General features: G+C 37.3%; 1 protein-coding gene across 8 annotated transcripts in view; it reads left to right on the top strand.

Moving 5' to 3' along the window:
• PPARG (peroxisome proliferator activated receptor gamma) overlaps positions 1 to 14,630 on the top strand; it is a 198,799-nt gene that overhangs the window by 134,464 nt on the left and 49,705 nt on the right. For all 8 annotated transcript variants that reach the window (XM_074404767.1, XM_039478922.2, XM_074404769.1 and 5 more), the window contains 2 exons: positions 9,577 to 9,804; positions 11,177 to 11,346. In XM_074404767.1, coding sequence (XP_074260868.1) covers positions 9,585 to 9,804; positions 11,177 to 11,346 — 390 coding nt within the window. In that variant the 5' untranslated portion in view covers positions 9,577 to 9,584. The remainder of the gene's footprint in view (positions 1 to 9,576; positions 9,805 to 11,176; positions 11,347 to 14,630) is intronic.

Genomic DNA, 14,630 nt, shown 5'->3' with positions numbered 1-14,630 from the left:
AGATCCATTGATTCCTGGTCCCATCTTTTGCCTTCCTTGGTTCTGTTGGAGAACTCTGGGAAGGAGTACATGGGAGGTAACTTTTCTGGTCACCTTATCTTTCTGAAAATATCTTTACTCTCAGGAATTTTAGACTCAGTTAAATCATCAAGTTAAATCATTAAGTATGGATGATTTAACTGAGTCTAAAATTCTAAGTTGGAAATTTTTTTTTTCTGAATGTTGGCAACATTGTTCTATTGATTTTCTAGCTTCCAGTGTTACTGTTGAGAAGTTCAGTGTCATTCTAATTCCTAATCCTTTCTATGGTACTTTTAGTTTTTTCCTGTCAGGAGGTATTTAGGATCATCTCCATAGAAGGGGCATTAATCTTCACAGTGTTCCTTTCTGTGTGGTTTAAGACACCCGTTCTGTCTTGGGTTTTATTGTTTTTACCAACATAAATCCTTGGTCTTAGTCATTCTAAAGTTAAAGACAAACCGAAGAACAATTTAGGAATACGTTTGAAGTACATGTGATAAAAGTCAAGTGTGCAGAGGATGATAACTATATGTTTTAAAAATGGGAAAAAGAGATAGTTGCAAACGTCAACCTAGGTGAGATCATCATTTCTCAAACTGTATTCCATCAAATATTAAACTCCATAAATATTGCACACTGTGCTTTTTTTTCTCCTTTTCTATATTCTCGTGAACATTAGCCTATTAGTTTAAGAATTCTCACAGTAAACCTATTTAACCTCACTTAACCTAGCATTGCCTAAATTTGCTTTATCACCAGATTTTTAAAAATTATTTTTAAAGAAACATTATTAACATATGTATAACACAGTTGGGGAAATGCCAGATAAGACATAGACTTTCCTGGCTGCTGAAGAGCAATTAAGCATTGGAATGAGTAACCAAGAGGAGCTGTGGACTCTCCTTTTCCAGAGGCCTTTAAAACAGGACATCTGTTTTAGGCGTAGTCCTGTTTAAACAATAGAGCTTTACTGGCGTTTCTTCCTCTTCCTGTCCCCTAGTGGTAGTGTTGGAGGCTTTTAGCCCACCTTTTATATGACTGTAGTACTCTGGTGACTAATGTGTACACAGATTACCGTTATACTATTAACATTAATTATATTTATTGATAACTTATTAAGTATTCAGCCCTATGGTAGTGCTCTACATATATGATCTAATTTAATCCTCACGACAACTCTAGGAGGGAGGCAATATTAATATTCCACAGATGGAGATTAGGTATGAAGAGATCACAGAACTGCCAGCAATAGGGCTGGATTTGAACCTCATACATCTGACAGGGGACTGTGCCCATCCTTCTTCACCGTTAATGTTCAGAACAGCAACCTGCACAAAGCAAATGAACAAATAAAATTTGTTTATCTGTACTAACTATGTAAAAACAAACCAAAATAATGCTTGCTTTATTAGACTATTCAAGACTATTTCCTAAACCTTTTTATTAGAGTTCATGACTTTTGTTAGAAACAAATTCTGTTACAGATTTAGTTCTTCTGCATATTATTCTGTGATAATTTGCCATCCAGGAAATTGTTCCTTACATGAGACTTTTTCTCTGATAAATTTAATGCCATTCGTATACATGCACTAAAGAGTCCCCAAAAATAAATCTAGATGTATGAAAAGTGGCAAAGATTAAAAGTCCCATTTTCAGCATATTTACATATAGTAACAACTTGATAATGCAGCACTGAGAATGCCAGGCTCAGAGAAGCCAAGCTGGGCTCCCGTCCAGTCAGCCTCTAGCTCACCAGGAAACCCTGAACAGGTCACTTTGCCTCATTTTCTTTATCTGTCAAATGAGAACTTAGATGATCTCAAAACGGCCTTTTCTGCTCTAGTGTTTCAGGATGATTCTTGTCCCTGGATGTCAGCTGTCATGATGGGAGAGGAATTAGTAAATTCCCAGGTCAGTTTATAATGCAGAGTGATCTTGATCTGCATGAATCAGTAAGGAGGGGCTGGATGAACAAGTGGGAACCACAGTTATGAGTACCATGATATTAACCTGAAACAAATGAGAAGGGATTGAAAAATCAGTGGTTAACTGTCTTTTAAGGTCATTTCCAACAAAGCTACAAAGGACCTATGAAAGGCTTTTTAGGTATAAATACTCTTGTTGCCTAGCTGAACACATTTATTTAATAAAGCTTTTATTTGAGAGTTACTCTTCATAGTACATCCCCTGCCCCCCTGCCTATGTGGCACATCATAGGTGTTCAGTGAAGGTTTGTTGGAACTGTTAAATAATTGTTGAATAAAGAACTGGAAGATCAGGAAGAGATAATGTTTTTCTAACCAGTATTCAGTATAAAGTCACTAGTGTGGGCTGTGGAGCTTCAGACCATCTGGATTCAATGGCAGTTCTACTGCTTAGTAAATGTGTACTTTTAAGCAAGTCATTTACTTCCAGGTCCATGTCTCAGTTTTCCCATCTTCAAGGTAAATTATAAGTGCACCTACTTCCTTGGGCTGGTTGTGAGGATTAAATGACACAATCCAGGCACAGTATTTGGTGCAGTACTTTGCACAGGTTTAGTGTCCTATTAATATTAGCTAAGTAAATATGAAGGAGATGCAACATTTTACCAGCTATTCTAATTATAGTTTTTCTTTTCTCTTCATAAGGGACAACATAAAACCCCAAAGGTAAAGAATATAGTTCTGGTGTTCAATTTTATAATTTAGCATCTTTTTCAACCCACTTTCATACTCCCAAATAATGATGCCTATCAGATTAAAGAAGTTATTTTATTTTTGCACAAAATTGGTTGTATTTTTGTTGAAATACTTCATCCTTTGAGTATTCTGAAAAGTCTGCTCACTGCCTAGAGTGGTGTTTAAAACCAAGTTTGAAGGTCTAAGATAATGGCACACGTCCATGTCCTTGCTCACAAGGTCTGCCTAAAGACTTTCGCCTGCTTGAAACACTCCAAAGATTGTGAAATTGACGGCTATACCTCTGATGCAACACAACTCAGTGTCACCAGCTGGGGAGTTAAGACACGTTCTTGTTACTGAGAAGGGCTGTTGTTCATGCAGATATTTTGTTCATTTGTTCTTTCATGGGTAATTGCATGGAGTAACAAAAAACACCTCCTAAACTTACAGCTTGGCAGAAACAGTAGCTTATGTTTTCTGGAGACAAAATGAGAAGCAGGCTTTCTGGACGCATCTCTAAGTCAAAATAAAGTAAAATGTCTAGGGAACCACTGTGCCTCCCAGTAACTGAGGTCCATGGAATAATGTTGTTTAGGTCAAGGTGTCCCAGAGAAACAGGGGAGGGAGAAGGGCAGGGGGAAGGGGGAAAGTGTGTTTGGGCAATGTTTTCATAGAGATGAAGAAATGAGCTGTTTTTCTTTCTTACGTTGTCCTTTCCACTTAAAAAAAAAAAATAAGAAAACCATCTAGGACCCTAATCTTCCTCTTGTAATCAGCAAAATAGAAAAAACTGAGTATACGTTATTGAGGGGGAAAGGTTATGGCCTAAATTGTATTTTATTGATAATGCTGAAGATTAATATCTTTTGGAGGGAACTTAAATATTAGCAAAACTAAACTGTTGAGAAAGTATCATTGCTTTTCCATCTTTAGTAGCAATGTGAAAATTTACTCTTCTGCATAAAATGTTATTCAGTTGGCAAGAATTTGATAAAAAACAACTGTGCATAGAATTTGCACATGGGAAAATAGAATAATAAGATGCTGTCCTTTTGCTCCAGACTGGAAATCTAATGGTGAGACATTTATCCAGATAATTATATCCAAGTTGAAGGAGGAGGTACAAAGTGCTGTGGGAACACAGAGAGTGTTTTTAAGTTGGAGGATTCATAGATGGTTTCATGGAGAAAGCAGCATTTGGACTGGGTTTTGAAAGACAAGCAGGCTTTTGGCATGAAGAAGTGAGGGGTAGGAAGAAGATACAGTAGCCTCGGTAGCTGCATGACTAAAAGAGGCAGGGCATGTTTAACCTGGGCAGATAGTATGATATGCCCAGCCACCAGCTATGCGAAGAAAAGGAGTGAGATCTGTGATAACCAGTGGAAATAAGGCTGAAAAAAATAAGTTAGGGCTGAGACATGGAGGGCCTTGAATGCCAGGCTAAAAGCCCAGTGTTTCTCCTGCTTTTCCACCAGCTTGCCCTTACTAGTAGAGGATAGCAAAAGCATACTATTCCTGGGCGGAGGAAGGGTGGAGTATGGAGGATGTTTGGGGCAGTAAAACTATTCCATGTGATGCACTAATGAATGCATGATATTATCCCTTTGTGTAAACCCATAGAACTCGGCCAGGTGTGGTGGCTCATACCTGTAATGCTAGTACTTTGGGAGGCCAAGGCAGGTGGATCGCTTGAGGTCAGGAGTTCGAGACCACCCTGGCCAACATAGTGAAACCCCTTCTCTACTAAAAATACAAAAATTAGTTGGGTGTGGTGGCATATGCCTGTAATCCCAGCTACTCAGGAGGCTGAGGCAGGAGAATCATGTGAACCTGGGAGGCCAAGGTTGCAGTGAGCCAAGATTGCATCACTGCGCTCCAGCCTGGGTGACAAAGCAAGACTCTGCCAAAACAAACAAAAAACCAAAAAATCCCACAGGACTATACAACACGAAGAGTGAACCCTAATATAAACGTGGACTTTAGTTAGTAATAATGTGTCGATATTGGTTCATGAGTTGTAGCAAGTATACTACATTGTGCAAAGTGTTAGTAATTGGGGAAAACCATGTTTTATAGAGAGGGGACAAGAGGCTGGGTAAGGACCGTTATGAGAGCTCTGTACTTTCTGCTCAATTTTTATGTAAACCTAAAACTTCTCTAACAAAAAAAAAGGCTACTGTGAAAAACAAAACAAAAAACAGCATCCTTTTAGCCGTAAGATGTACTACAAATACAAAGTTTTCTAGGAATTTCGTATATCTTTAAAAATTACATGAACTTTTCATTCTATTCCTTAACACACAGGTGGCTATTTTGACATTAAAAATGTTCCCCCAAGTTTCCACAATATAATACATAACCCCTAGATATATGATTCTTGTATTAAGTAGCATGGCTTTGGCTGGGCACAGTGTCTCACACCTATATTCCCAGCAGTTTGGGAGGCGGAGCCAGGAGGATCACTTGAGCCCAGGAGTTTGAGACCAGCCTGGGCAACTTAGTGAGATGCTGTTTAAAAGAGAGAGAGAGAGCTGGAAAGAAAAGAAAGAAAGAAGCATGGCTTTGATTGATAGGAAGTCATTGAAGTTGTATGTTAAAAATGAAACAAACAAAAAATTAAACCAATAAAATCATGAGGCCGGGCGCAGTGGCTCAAGCCTGTAATCCCAGCACTTTGGAAGGCCGAGGCGGGTGGATCACGAGGTCAAGAGATCGAGACCATCCTGGTCAACATGGTGAAACCCCGTCTCTACTAAAAATACAAAAAATTAGCTGGGCATGTTGGCGCGTGCCTGTAATCCCAGCTACTCAGGAGGCTGAGGCAGGAAAATTGCTTGAACCCAGGAGGCGGAGGTTGCGGTGAACCGAGATCGTGCCATTGCACTCCAGCCTGGGTAACAAGAGTAAAACTCTGTCTAAAAAAAAAAAAAAAAAAATCATGAGCAACAAATTTCTCTCACACTCCAGATATTTTTGCATCCTTATTTTCATTTCCCAGTATTTATACAGAACATATCCACTATCTCTAACTCACTCTATCAGCCTTATTCTGTATGCAGAAAACTTTGCAATAGCATGGTGAGAAATAGTTAATAAACCCACCTTTGTGGATATTAACAATGTAGGCAAGGGAAATGTAGTTTAATATGAAAATAAGTTATACTAAGAAAAGTAGATACAGAAATGAAAATTAAGCCAACCAATGAGATGGACAAAGAAAATGGAATGACATGGGTTAGACAGGTTTGGATGAATTTTGAAACAGAAGACACAGTTGGATGGGTGCCCTGTCTTGAGGAGCAGACTTTTTTCTCCATGTCATTGAGACCTAGAATGACCTTTAACTATCACCAGTACACATTGCCCTTTTTGGTGTGCAGTGTTGACACTGAAACACAGATAACTTAAGGTTGTTTGGATACTTATTCATGTAGATAGACACGTGAACCCATACTGTGCCTAACTAGGCCTCTTGAAACCACAGACGCACATTCACAGGACTACGCTCGTTTATATTTTCAAGGCATTTTGTCTTGTGAAGATCACAGCTGATATCTTCAATCTCATATAAAAGTTTGCTTAGGAGTGAATTTCTTAGCAATCCGCTTGCTAAGAAAAAGCAAGTGGTGTTAAAGTGAGGGCATTAAAATAGCTCCAAAAAATGATAAATAAATAAAAGGAAAGAAAAAGGAAAAACAAGAGGCCCATTCACAGATACACAGAGGAGAGTGGCCCCTCCTCCATAAGCCTTTTTCATCAGTGAGAGAATCAAGAGAATTCTGTATATACAGAAGAGGGTTTCAGGGTCAGTCTTGAGTTTGAATTTTCTACTTCTTAGCTAGAGAACCTTGGGCAAGTCACTTTACTTCTTTGGCCCTAGCTTGCTTATCTTTGAAGTGGGAATAATATTTCAGATTATGCAGAAGAAAAGGTAGGCAGTACCAGGCATATGGTAAGTGCTTGATCAATACCAGTTTGCTTCCCTCCTTCCCTGCTCCTTCTGCTAAAACTTTACAGCCATCTCATTAAGTCATCAATGTATTTAGTAGTTAATAATTATTTAATGAGCACCTACTATGAGTCAAGTCCTTTGTTAGCCAGTGGGGATATGACTGCAAACAAGAAAGATACCCCTGTGATTTGAGGAGCCCTCGAATTGATGAACAGCTCATCTCTGTCTCCAGTGTGATCAGTCCTGAATTCACACAGCTCTCCACTGGTGTTTTTGACCACAGAGTTAACATTTAAAATATTTATGACTGCTTTTTTGGCACCACTTTGAATAACGAACTGGTTTCAGGTAAACAGAGTCCAGTTACCTACTGCAGAAAGATTTCCAGTCTACACCCTCTATGGCTCACAAGTTCACATGAAGTACTTAGCAGCAAAAGAGTTTTGTTGCACTTACTATGACAATAAATCATGTTTAGAAGAAAATGCATGTGGTATACATGATCTTGGGCAGATGATTCATGAAACTGACTATTCTGTGGCTTTAGAATCCATTTAAGTATTTTTCTTTTGTCTTTTATGTGTTTTCTTGTTTCTCTGTTTTATTTGTTTTTGTTTGGGGATGTTTTAAAATTAATGCTGGGCTAGAGTCTGATTTTGTTACTCTCAGGTATGACCAAATGTTTCTGCATCTCTCTCTAACCTTTCTATTTTCAATGTGGGGCAAACTTTCTCCTCTTTAAGAAAAGGTGCATCCACAGAAAAGATAATTATTTAAGCAATTTTTCATAGTACAGAAGTCATAATTGAGTTATTTTTCCCTTTAAAATTTTATTTTTGTTTTACTTTAAGAACAAAATTATTTTAGGATTTAAAGAATTAAAAGAAATTGATTTACCTAAATTTAACTTGCCAACTTTTCTGTTACACAAAAGCATTATAAATACAAATAGGATAGCAAAAATTTCATCCTAAAGAGAAAACTATTTTGGGCTTCTACTTTCAAGAGAGCAAAATTGTGCTGGACCCCTGTGCACACTTTAAAAACAATCATTAACAGATTGCATCAAACTAGAAACTTCTTCACAGCAAAGGAAATAATTAACAAAGTGAAGAAGACAGCCTACAGCATAGGGAAAATATTTGCAAATCATACATCTGATATGGCGTTAATATTCTTAAATATATAAGAAACTCAATGAACTTGATTGCAAGAAAACATAACCCAGTTAAAAAATAATAAAGGACCTGAATATCATTTCTAGAAAGAAGGCATACAAGTGGCTAACAGGTATATGAAAAGGTACCCACCATCACTAATGATCAGGGAAATGCAAATCAAAACCACAGTGAGATATCATCTCACACCCGTTAGAATGGCTGTTATCAAACACACAAAAGATAAGAAGTGTTGGCAAGGATGTGAATAAGAGGGAACCTTTGTATACTGTTGGCGGGAATGTAAATTGATAGAGTCATTATGGAAAACAGAATGGACTGCCTCAAAACATTAAAAATAGAACTACCATATGATGCAGCAATCCTACACTTTTGGGTATATATCCAAGTGAAATGGAATCAGTATGTTGAAGAGCTATCTGCTCTTACATGTTTACTGCAGCATTATTCTCAATAGCCAAGATGTGAAATCAACCTAAGTGTCATGGATGAATGGATTTTTGAAAACACAGAATATATACGTGTGTATATAGTATATGTACACACATACACATATACACATACAGATACATATGTGTACACACACACAATAGAATATTATTCAACCTTAATAAAAGAAGGAAATCCTGTCATTTGTGACAACAGAGATGAACCTAGAGGACATTGTGCTAAGAGAAGTAAACTGGGTGGTATTTGACACAGAAAGACAAATACTACGTGATCTCACTTAGGCATGGAATCTAAAAAAGTCAAACTCATGAAAGCAGAGAGTAAAATGGTGGTTGCCAGGGGCTTGAGAGTGATTGCATGGGGAGATGTCAGCCAGAGTTTCAGTTATGCAGGATGAGTTCTGGAGACCTAAGGGTAGGTCACCTTCAGCGTGGTGACTATAGTTAGTGATGCTGTATGGTATATTTGAAATTTGCTAAGACAGTAGATCTTAAGTGTTCTCACTACACACATTCATACTTAAAAAGGTAACTGTGAAGTGATGAGTATGTTCATTAGCTTGATGATGGTAATCATTTCACAGTAAATACATATATTAAAACATTGTATACCTTGTTTTTTGGTTTCGTTTTGTTTTTGAGATCGAGTCTTGCTCTCTTGCCTGGGCTGGAGTGCAGTGGTGTGATCTTGGCTCACTGCAACCTCCACCTCCTGAATTCAAGCCATTCTCCTGCTTCAGCCTCCCAAGTGGCTGAGATTATAGGCACGTGCCACCACACCCAGCCAATTTTTCTATTTTTAGTAAAGACAAGGTTTTGCCATGTTGGCCAGCCTGGTCCCAAACTCCTGACCTCAGGTGATACTCCTTCTTTGGCCTCCTAAAGTGCTGGGATTACAAGTGGGCCACCGTGCCTGGCCTGTGTGCCTTAAGTTTAAAAATTTGTGTCTATTATACTTCAATAAAGCTGGAAAAAATTTTAAATAAATAACAGCAGTCATTAACAGACTAAATTGATGACCTTCTGTAGAAGATAATGAGAGCAGAACTGGTAGCAAGACATTTATATGGATATACTATATGTGTCTGCACTGCTTCAGGATTCTATACTATGATACCTGGGTAAAGGATGACTTCCTTCCTATCATAAAACAGCCTGGACAGCACTGAGAAGATGGTTATGTTCTTTTCTCTTGTTTTAAGAGCCTAGAAGAGATTACTTCACCAAAGACTCTTTCATTTCCCTTTCTGACACTGTGAGATTGCTCTGTTCTCCAGGACTTAACTTCACAGCTAGTCTATTTTTCCTTTCAGAAATTACCATGGTTGACACAGAGATGCCATTCTGGCCCACCAACTTTGGGATCAGCTCCGTGGATCTCTCCGTAATGGACGACCACTCTCACTCCTTTGACATCAAGCCCTTCACTACTGTTGACTTCTCCAGCATTTCTACTCCACACTATGAAGACATTCCATTCACAAGAGCAGATCCGATGGTTGCAGATTATAAGTATGACCTGAAACTTCAAGAGTACCAAAGTACGATGTTTATTTTCATTTTTCAGACTCCTAAGACTGGAATTGGACTAATCTCTCAGTAACCCTGTAATACTCCAGAGACTAGAACTCTAATAGAGAAGGCATTCATCATTGATTTATTCACCCATTTATCCATGAAACATTAGGTATCTATGAAATGCCAGAAAGGAAGTTGGCCCCAGGTCAATCTTGCCTTTCCCCCACTCTATCCTTCCTCTCTTCTTTCCTTTCTTGCTTACTTCCTTCTTAGGAACATTTTCTAGCTTGATTACACTGCCATTTGTATCTCTAGCTAGAGTCCATCATCCATACTTTGAATTCTTTGGGCCCTTGTAAGTTAATAAGTAACAGTTCCAAGTCACCTTATATTATATAACTTATCTTCACTAAATTACTGCTACTACAGTACATTTTTTCCTAATCTGTCCTTTCAGAATTTTATACTGAAACCTACTTTTGAGCACAAATTTGTCTTAACATTGTAGTCTATTAGTAAATTTTCATGCCATTAACTAAATCAACATCAAAACATCAGATGCAAGAAAAACAAGAACTGCACTTTTTGAGATAAAATGTATTTCTGTGATGCTGTTTCCTTGATTTTTATCATGTGTGGGCTGACATGCTGGTTTTCCAAAGCCACCACTATGTAACTGGCAACCATTACTTGACAATAAGTAAGAACTTCCTGTATTTCTGGTGGTTTTTAAGATAAATAATATGCTTGGTTATATTTATCTGTGTGGTTTTTAGTTAGAGCCTAATATGGAAATTTAATAGCCATGGGACTAACTAGTAAAAGGTAGGCCTTACTTCCATTAAGTTCCCCCATCCTCTGTCAAAGATCATTTCACAAACCACGTCTTTTGACTGAACACTGATGGTAACCTGGGCTCTTATTTTTCCTGCACCTTGAAGCTAGGCATTCACAGCATTGTTCCTTCTATGGTTCTTTTGCAAGCGTTGTTCCAAAGTACTTCTAAAATGTAATATTTAAATAAAATGTATAATTTAATATTGTGATGAATACCAAAGACAGAACATTTGCTAGGAAAATAAGCTTCCTTGTCTCAAAGCCTCTATGTTGTCTGTTAGAGCTATAGTATTGCAGGGTACTGGGGGTCATAGAACCACAGACTTAATTCCCGTTCCCATTTTATATTTACAGGTGAGGCTTAGAGATGTTGTTACTTGCCTGTGATTACACAGCCTTCTTTTGCTTGCCTTAACTCTAGTGTTTTTTTTCATGTCCCATTATGCTTTTATACTGAAACAATACAAATATGGCAAAGGTGTCGTATGGTGGCTTGCCCTTTTGCCGTTTTAGGACTGTTTTCGTAGGATAATTATCCTCTCACGTTTCCATACATAGGTGCAATCAAAGTGGAGCCTGCATCTCCACCTTATTATTCTGAGAAGACTCAGCTCTACAGTAAGCCTCATGAAGAGGCTTCCAACTCCCTCATGGCAATCGAATGTCGTGTCTGTGGAGATAAAGCTTCTGGGTTCCACTATGGAGTTCATGCTTGTGAAGGATGCAAGGTAATTTTTTTAAAAAAATCTTTCTTCAAAGAAATTGTTGAATTATTTCATTTGAGCAGAACCCTTTCTTTAGGTGATAAAAAAAAATATGAATTTTTTTTCTTCTTAGAAGAGTGTCTTGCTCTGTCACCCAGACTGGAGTACAGTGGTACAATCAGAGCACACTGCAGCGTTGAGCTCTAGGACTAAAGTGGTCCTCCCACCTCAGCCTCCCAAAGGATAATGTAATATTTCAGAGCCTAAGAAAGTGGATAAAAGCAGGGCGGCTTTACCCCACGTTTCTTTCTCCAAATGGATTCCTTGAGACACTGATTTAATTTAACCCCTGCATCTTGCAGATTTTTACAAAAAGGTGACTTCTCCAAGGTGTCATGGCAAGACAGTGATGATCTGGCACCAGGATGTAGATTTCCTGCATTCCCTAGTTGTTTATTTATTTATTTTTTGCTGTACCATGTAATATTATATATACACAAGATTTTACAGATTATTTGTATATACATATCTTTGGATCCCTAGAGCAATCCTATAAGATTGGGCTTCTTTATGGCCACATTACAGATGTAGAAATTAGAAGTTTGTAAGACTTGCCAAGGTCATCCCTTAGTAAATGGCAGCCCTCAGTCTAGACTCTGACTCCTTTGGTGGTATTTGGTCTCAAAGCAGTGTCTCATGTTTCCTTATTCCAGCATCAGTGTGAGCCACATACATGGACAGGTAAGGAGATATAACAGTGGGGGAAAGGAGATACTATTTCTCCTCACCTCTTTCCTTTGCGAAAAGGGTATTTTGAAAAATTCAGACATTTAGTAATATATTGCTTAATCATTAAGAAAATATGCGAATCCACATATATTTTGATATGCAGTCTTTTAAGATATTTTTAGTATAGGCAATGAAAAAATAGTACTAATTATATATTCATTGCACATAATAAACTGTTCATAAATATTTACCTTATAAAATAAGCGTGTGCTTAGGCTTTTTATTCAACATAAAGATACAGAACAACAGTTAGGAAAGAGTTAGGACATCTTGGCTCCTTAATGGATGATGGGCTGAAACAGAAAACTGATTTTTATTGAATTCTTACTACATGCCACATACTGTGTGAGGTAACGTTTTCATACATCAGTATTTTACCACATCCTACCCAGGTTTCTCATCTATAAAATGATTGTGGCTGGGTGTGGTGGCTCACACCTATAATCCCAACACTTTGGGAGGCTAAGACAGGAGGATCTCTTGAGCCCAGGGGTTCAAGACCAGTCTGGGCAGCATAGCAAGATACTATCCCTACAAAATTTTTTAAAATTAGCCAGACACGGTGGCATATACCTGTAGTCCCACCTTCTCGGGAGGCTTAGGTAAGAGGATCACTTGATCCCCAAGACTGCAGTGAGCTGTGATTGCACCACTGCACTCCAGCCTGGGTCACAAAAGCAAGACCCTGACTCCAAAAAAAATAAATAAAAATAAAATGATCCAACTGAATTAGATGATCTTAAAGTTCCTTCAGTTCAAACAGGTTTTACTCTAAAGGTAACCTAATATAATGAAAAGGGACAAATCAGAGGTCAGCTTTCCAAAGTCACTAGCCAGTTGCATACACACTGTATCCCTCAGGCCCCCATGTGTAAAACACATTGGTTAGATTGACTACGCAAAGTCTTATTCATCTCTAAGATCTGTAATTTCAAAATGACACTTCGAAATACCCCTGGCAAGAGAGACTTTCATTGAAAACACTAAAACCCATTCATTCTGTAATTTAAACCAAACTAAAATATTTATGACCTTATATGAAATCATTGTATTAAGTCAATTATCTAAGATCTTGATGAGTAGTAAGAACATGTCATTTTATTGAGTTAAATTTTTTTATTGAGTGTTTTTGTAGTTTTATTGAGTTTTATTGTTAGATTTAATGAGTTAGAGTTAATTTTTACTGAGTTAGGTACCATTTTTGAGTGAGTAAATTGTTGCTAAATTCTGAGCCACATTTATGTGAAGAAACCATTCTGTTTGGGTCATGTTGAAAATTTACAACTACAAACAAATAAAAACAGCATGATTGGTTTAAGTTTCCACAATAAGTTATTGTTTTTTATGGGCTAGCAAAGCACTTAGAAAACTAAAACCTTTAAGTAAATAGTTCTGCCATAATCCTATTAGTCACAAATTCGTGGAAAGCTAACATTATTGAGAACAGCTGAAAATGGAAAGACAGGAACATTGTCAGTAGTTGGTTATAGGAATAAATCTAAGTTCTGAGGGCATTAAAACTTAGAAGCAAGCGGGGAAGAAGAGTAGCAAAAAGAGAAACCAGAAGAGGAAATCCAAGTGCCTTCAAGTTAGGATTAGAAAGGGTAGAAGGCAGAGAGGAAGGAAAAAGGCTCTAGCGGAGCCCTTAACCTAACATAGATTAAAAAACAAATGAAGAAAACTAAGAGTATTGTGTACTAACCTGCAGTAATTCACAAACCATCCAAACTGTGGATTCCAGAATTCCTAGACTAAAATGTAAAGAAAGTTTTACTTACTTGGGAAGGGAAAATAGATATCTACACATTTTAAAGGTAAGATTAAGGAAAACAGTATTCTTGGAAAATGTAAACATTTAGTAATATACTACTTAATATTTTAAAAATGTGAATCCACTTACCTTTTCATATGCAGTCTTTTAAAATTAATATGTTCAATGAATAAAAGTGTTTATTATATACTCATTGCACAGAATAAATTGTTCATAAATATTTACATTATAAAATAAACCCTGCCTTGGTTGGGGTTTTTATTCGGTGTAAAGATTAAGAACAGAAGTTAGGAAAGAATTAGAACATCTTGGTTCCTAAATAGATGATGGGTTGAAAAAGGAAACTTTTTTTGAATTCTTATTCTGATTTTTATTGAATTCTCACTATGTACCAGATATTGTATGAGGTACATTTACATACATCATTATTTAACCACTTCCTATTCAGGATTTCTCATGTATAAAATGATTCAGATGATATTGGTAGGATGTGGTTACATAATGAAACAATATCATTTGGCTTCTTCTAGTATACATCAGCAGTTCCCAAAGTGTGGTCTGGGGCTTGGGCCCTTTCAAGGCATCCATGAAGTTGAAACTATATTCATAATAATGATTTTTATTACCTTTTTCACTCTCATTCTGTGTATGTGGAGTGTACTGGAAGCTACATGATGTAGGATGATGATATAACTCTGGTGGCTAATGGAATGTTTGCTTATATGTTCTCGTATATAATAATTTCTCA

Source organism: Saimiri boliviensis, chromosome 8 (assembly GCF_048565385.1).
Source record: "Saimiri boliviensis isolate mSaiBol1 chromosome 8, mSaiBol1.pri, whole genome shotgun sequence".
NCBI classification, from domain to species: domain Eukaryota; kingdom Metazoa; phylum Chordata; class Mammalia; order Primates; family Cebidae; genus Saimiri; species Saimiri boliviensis.
This window is presented reverse-complemented; position numbering and strand designations above follow the sequence as displayed.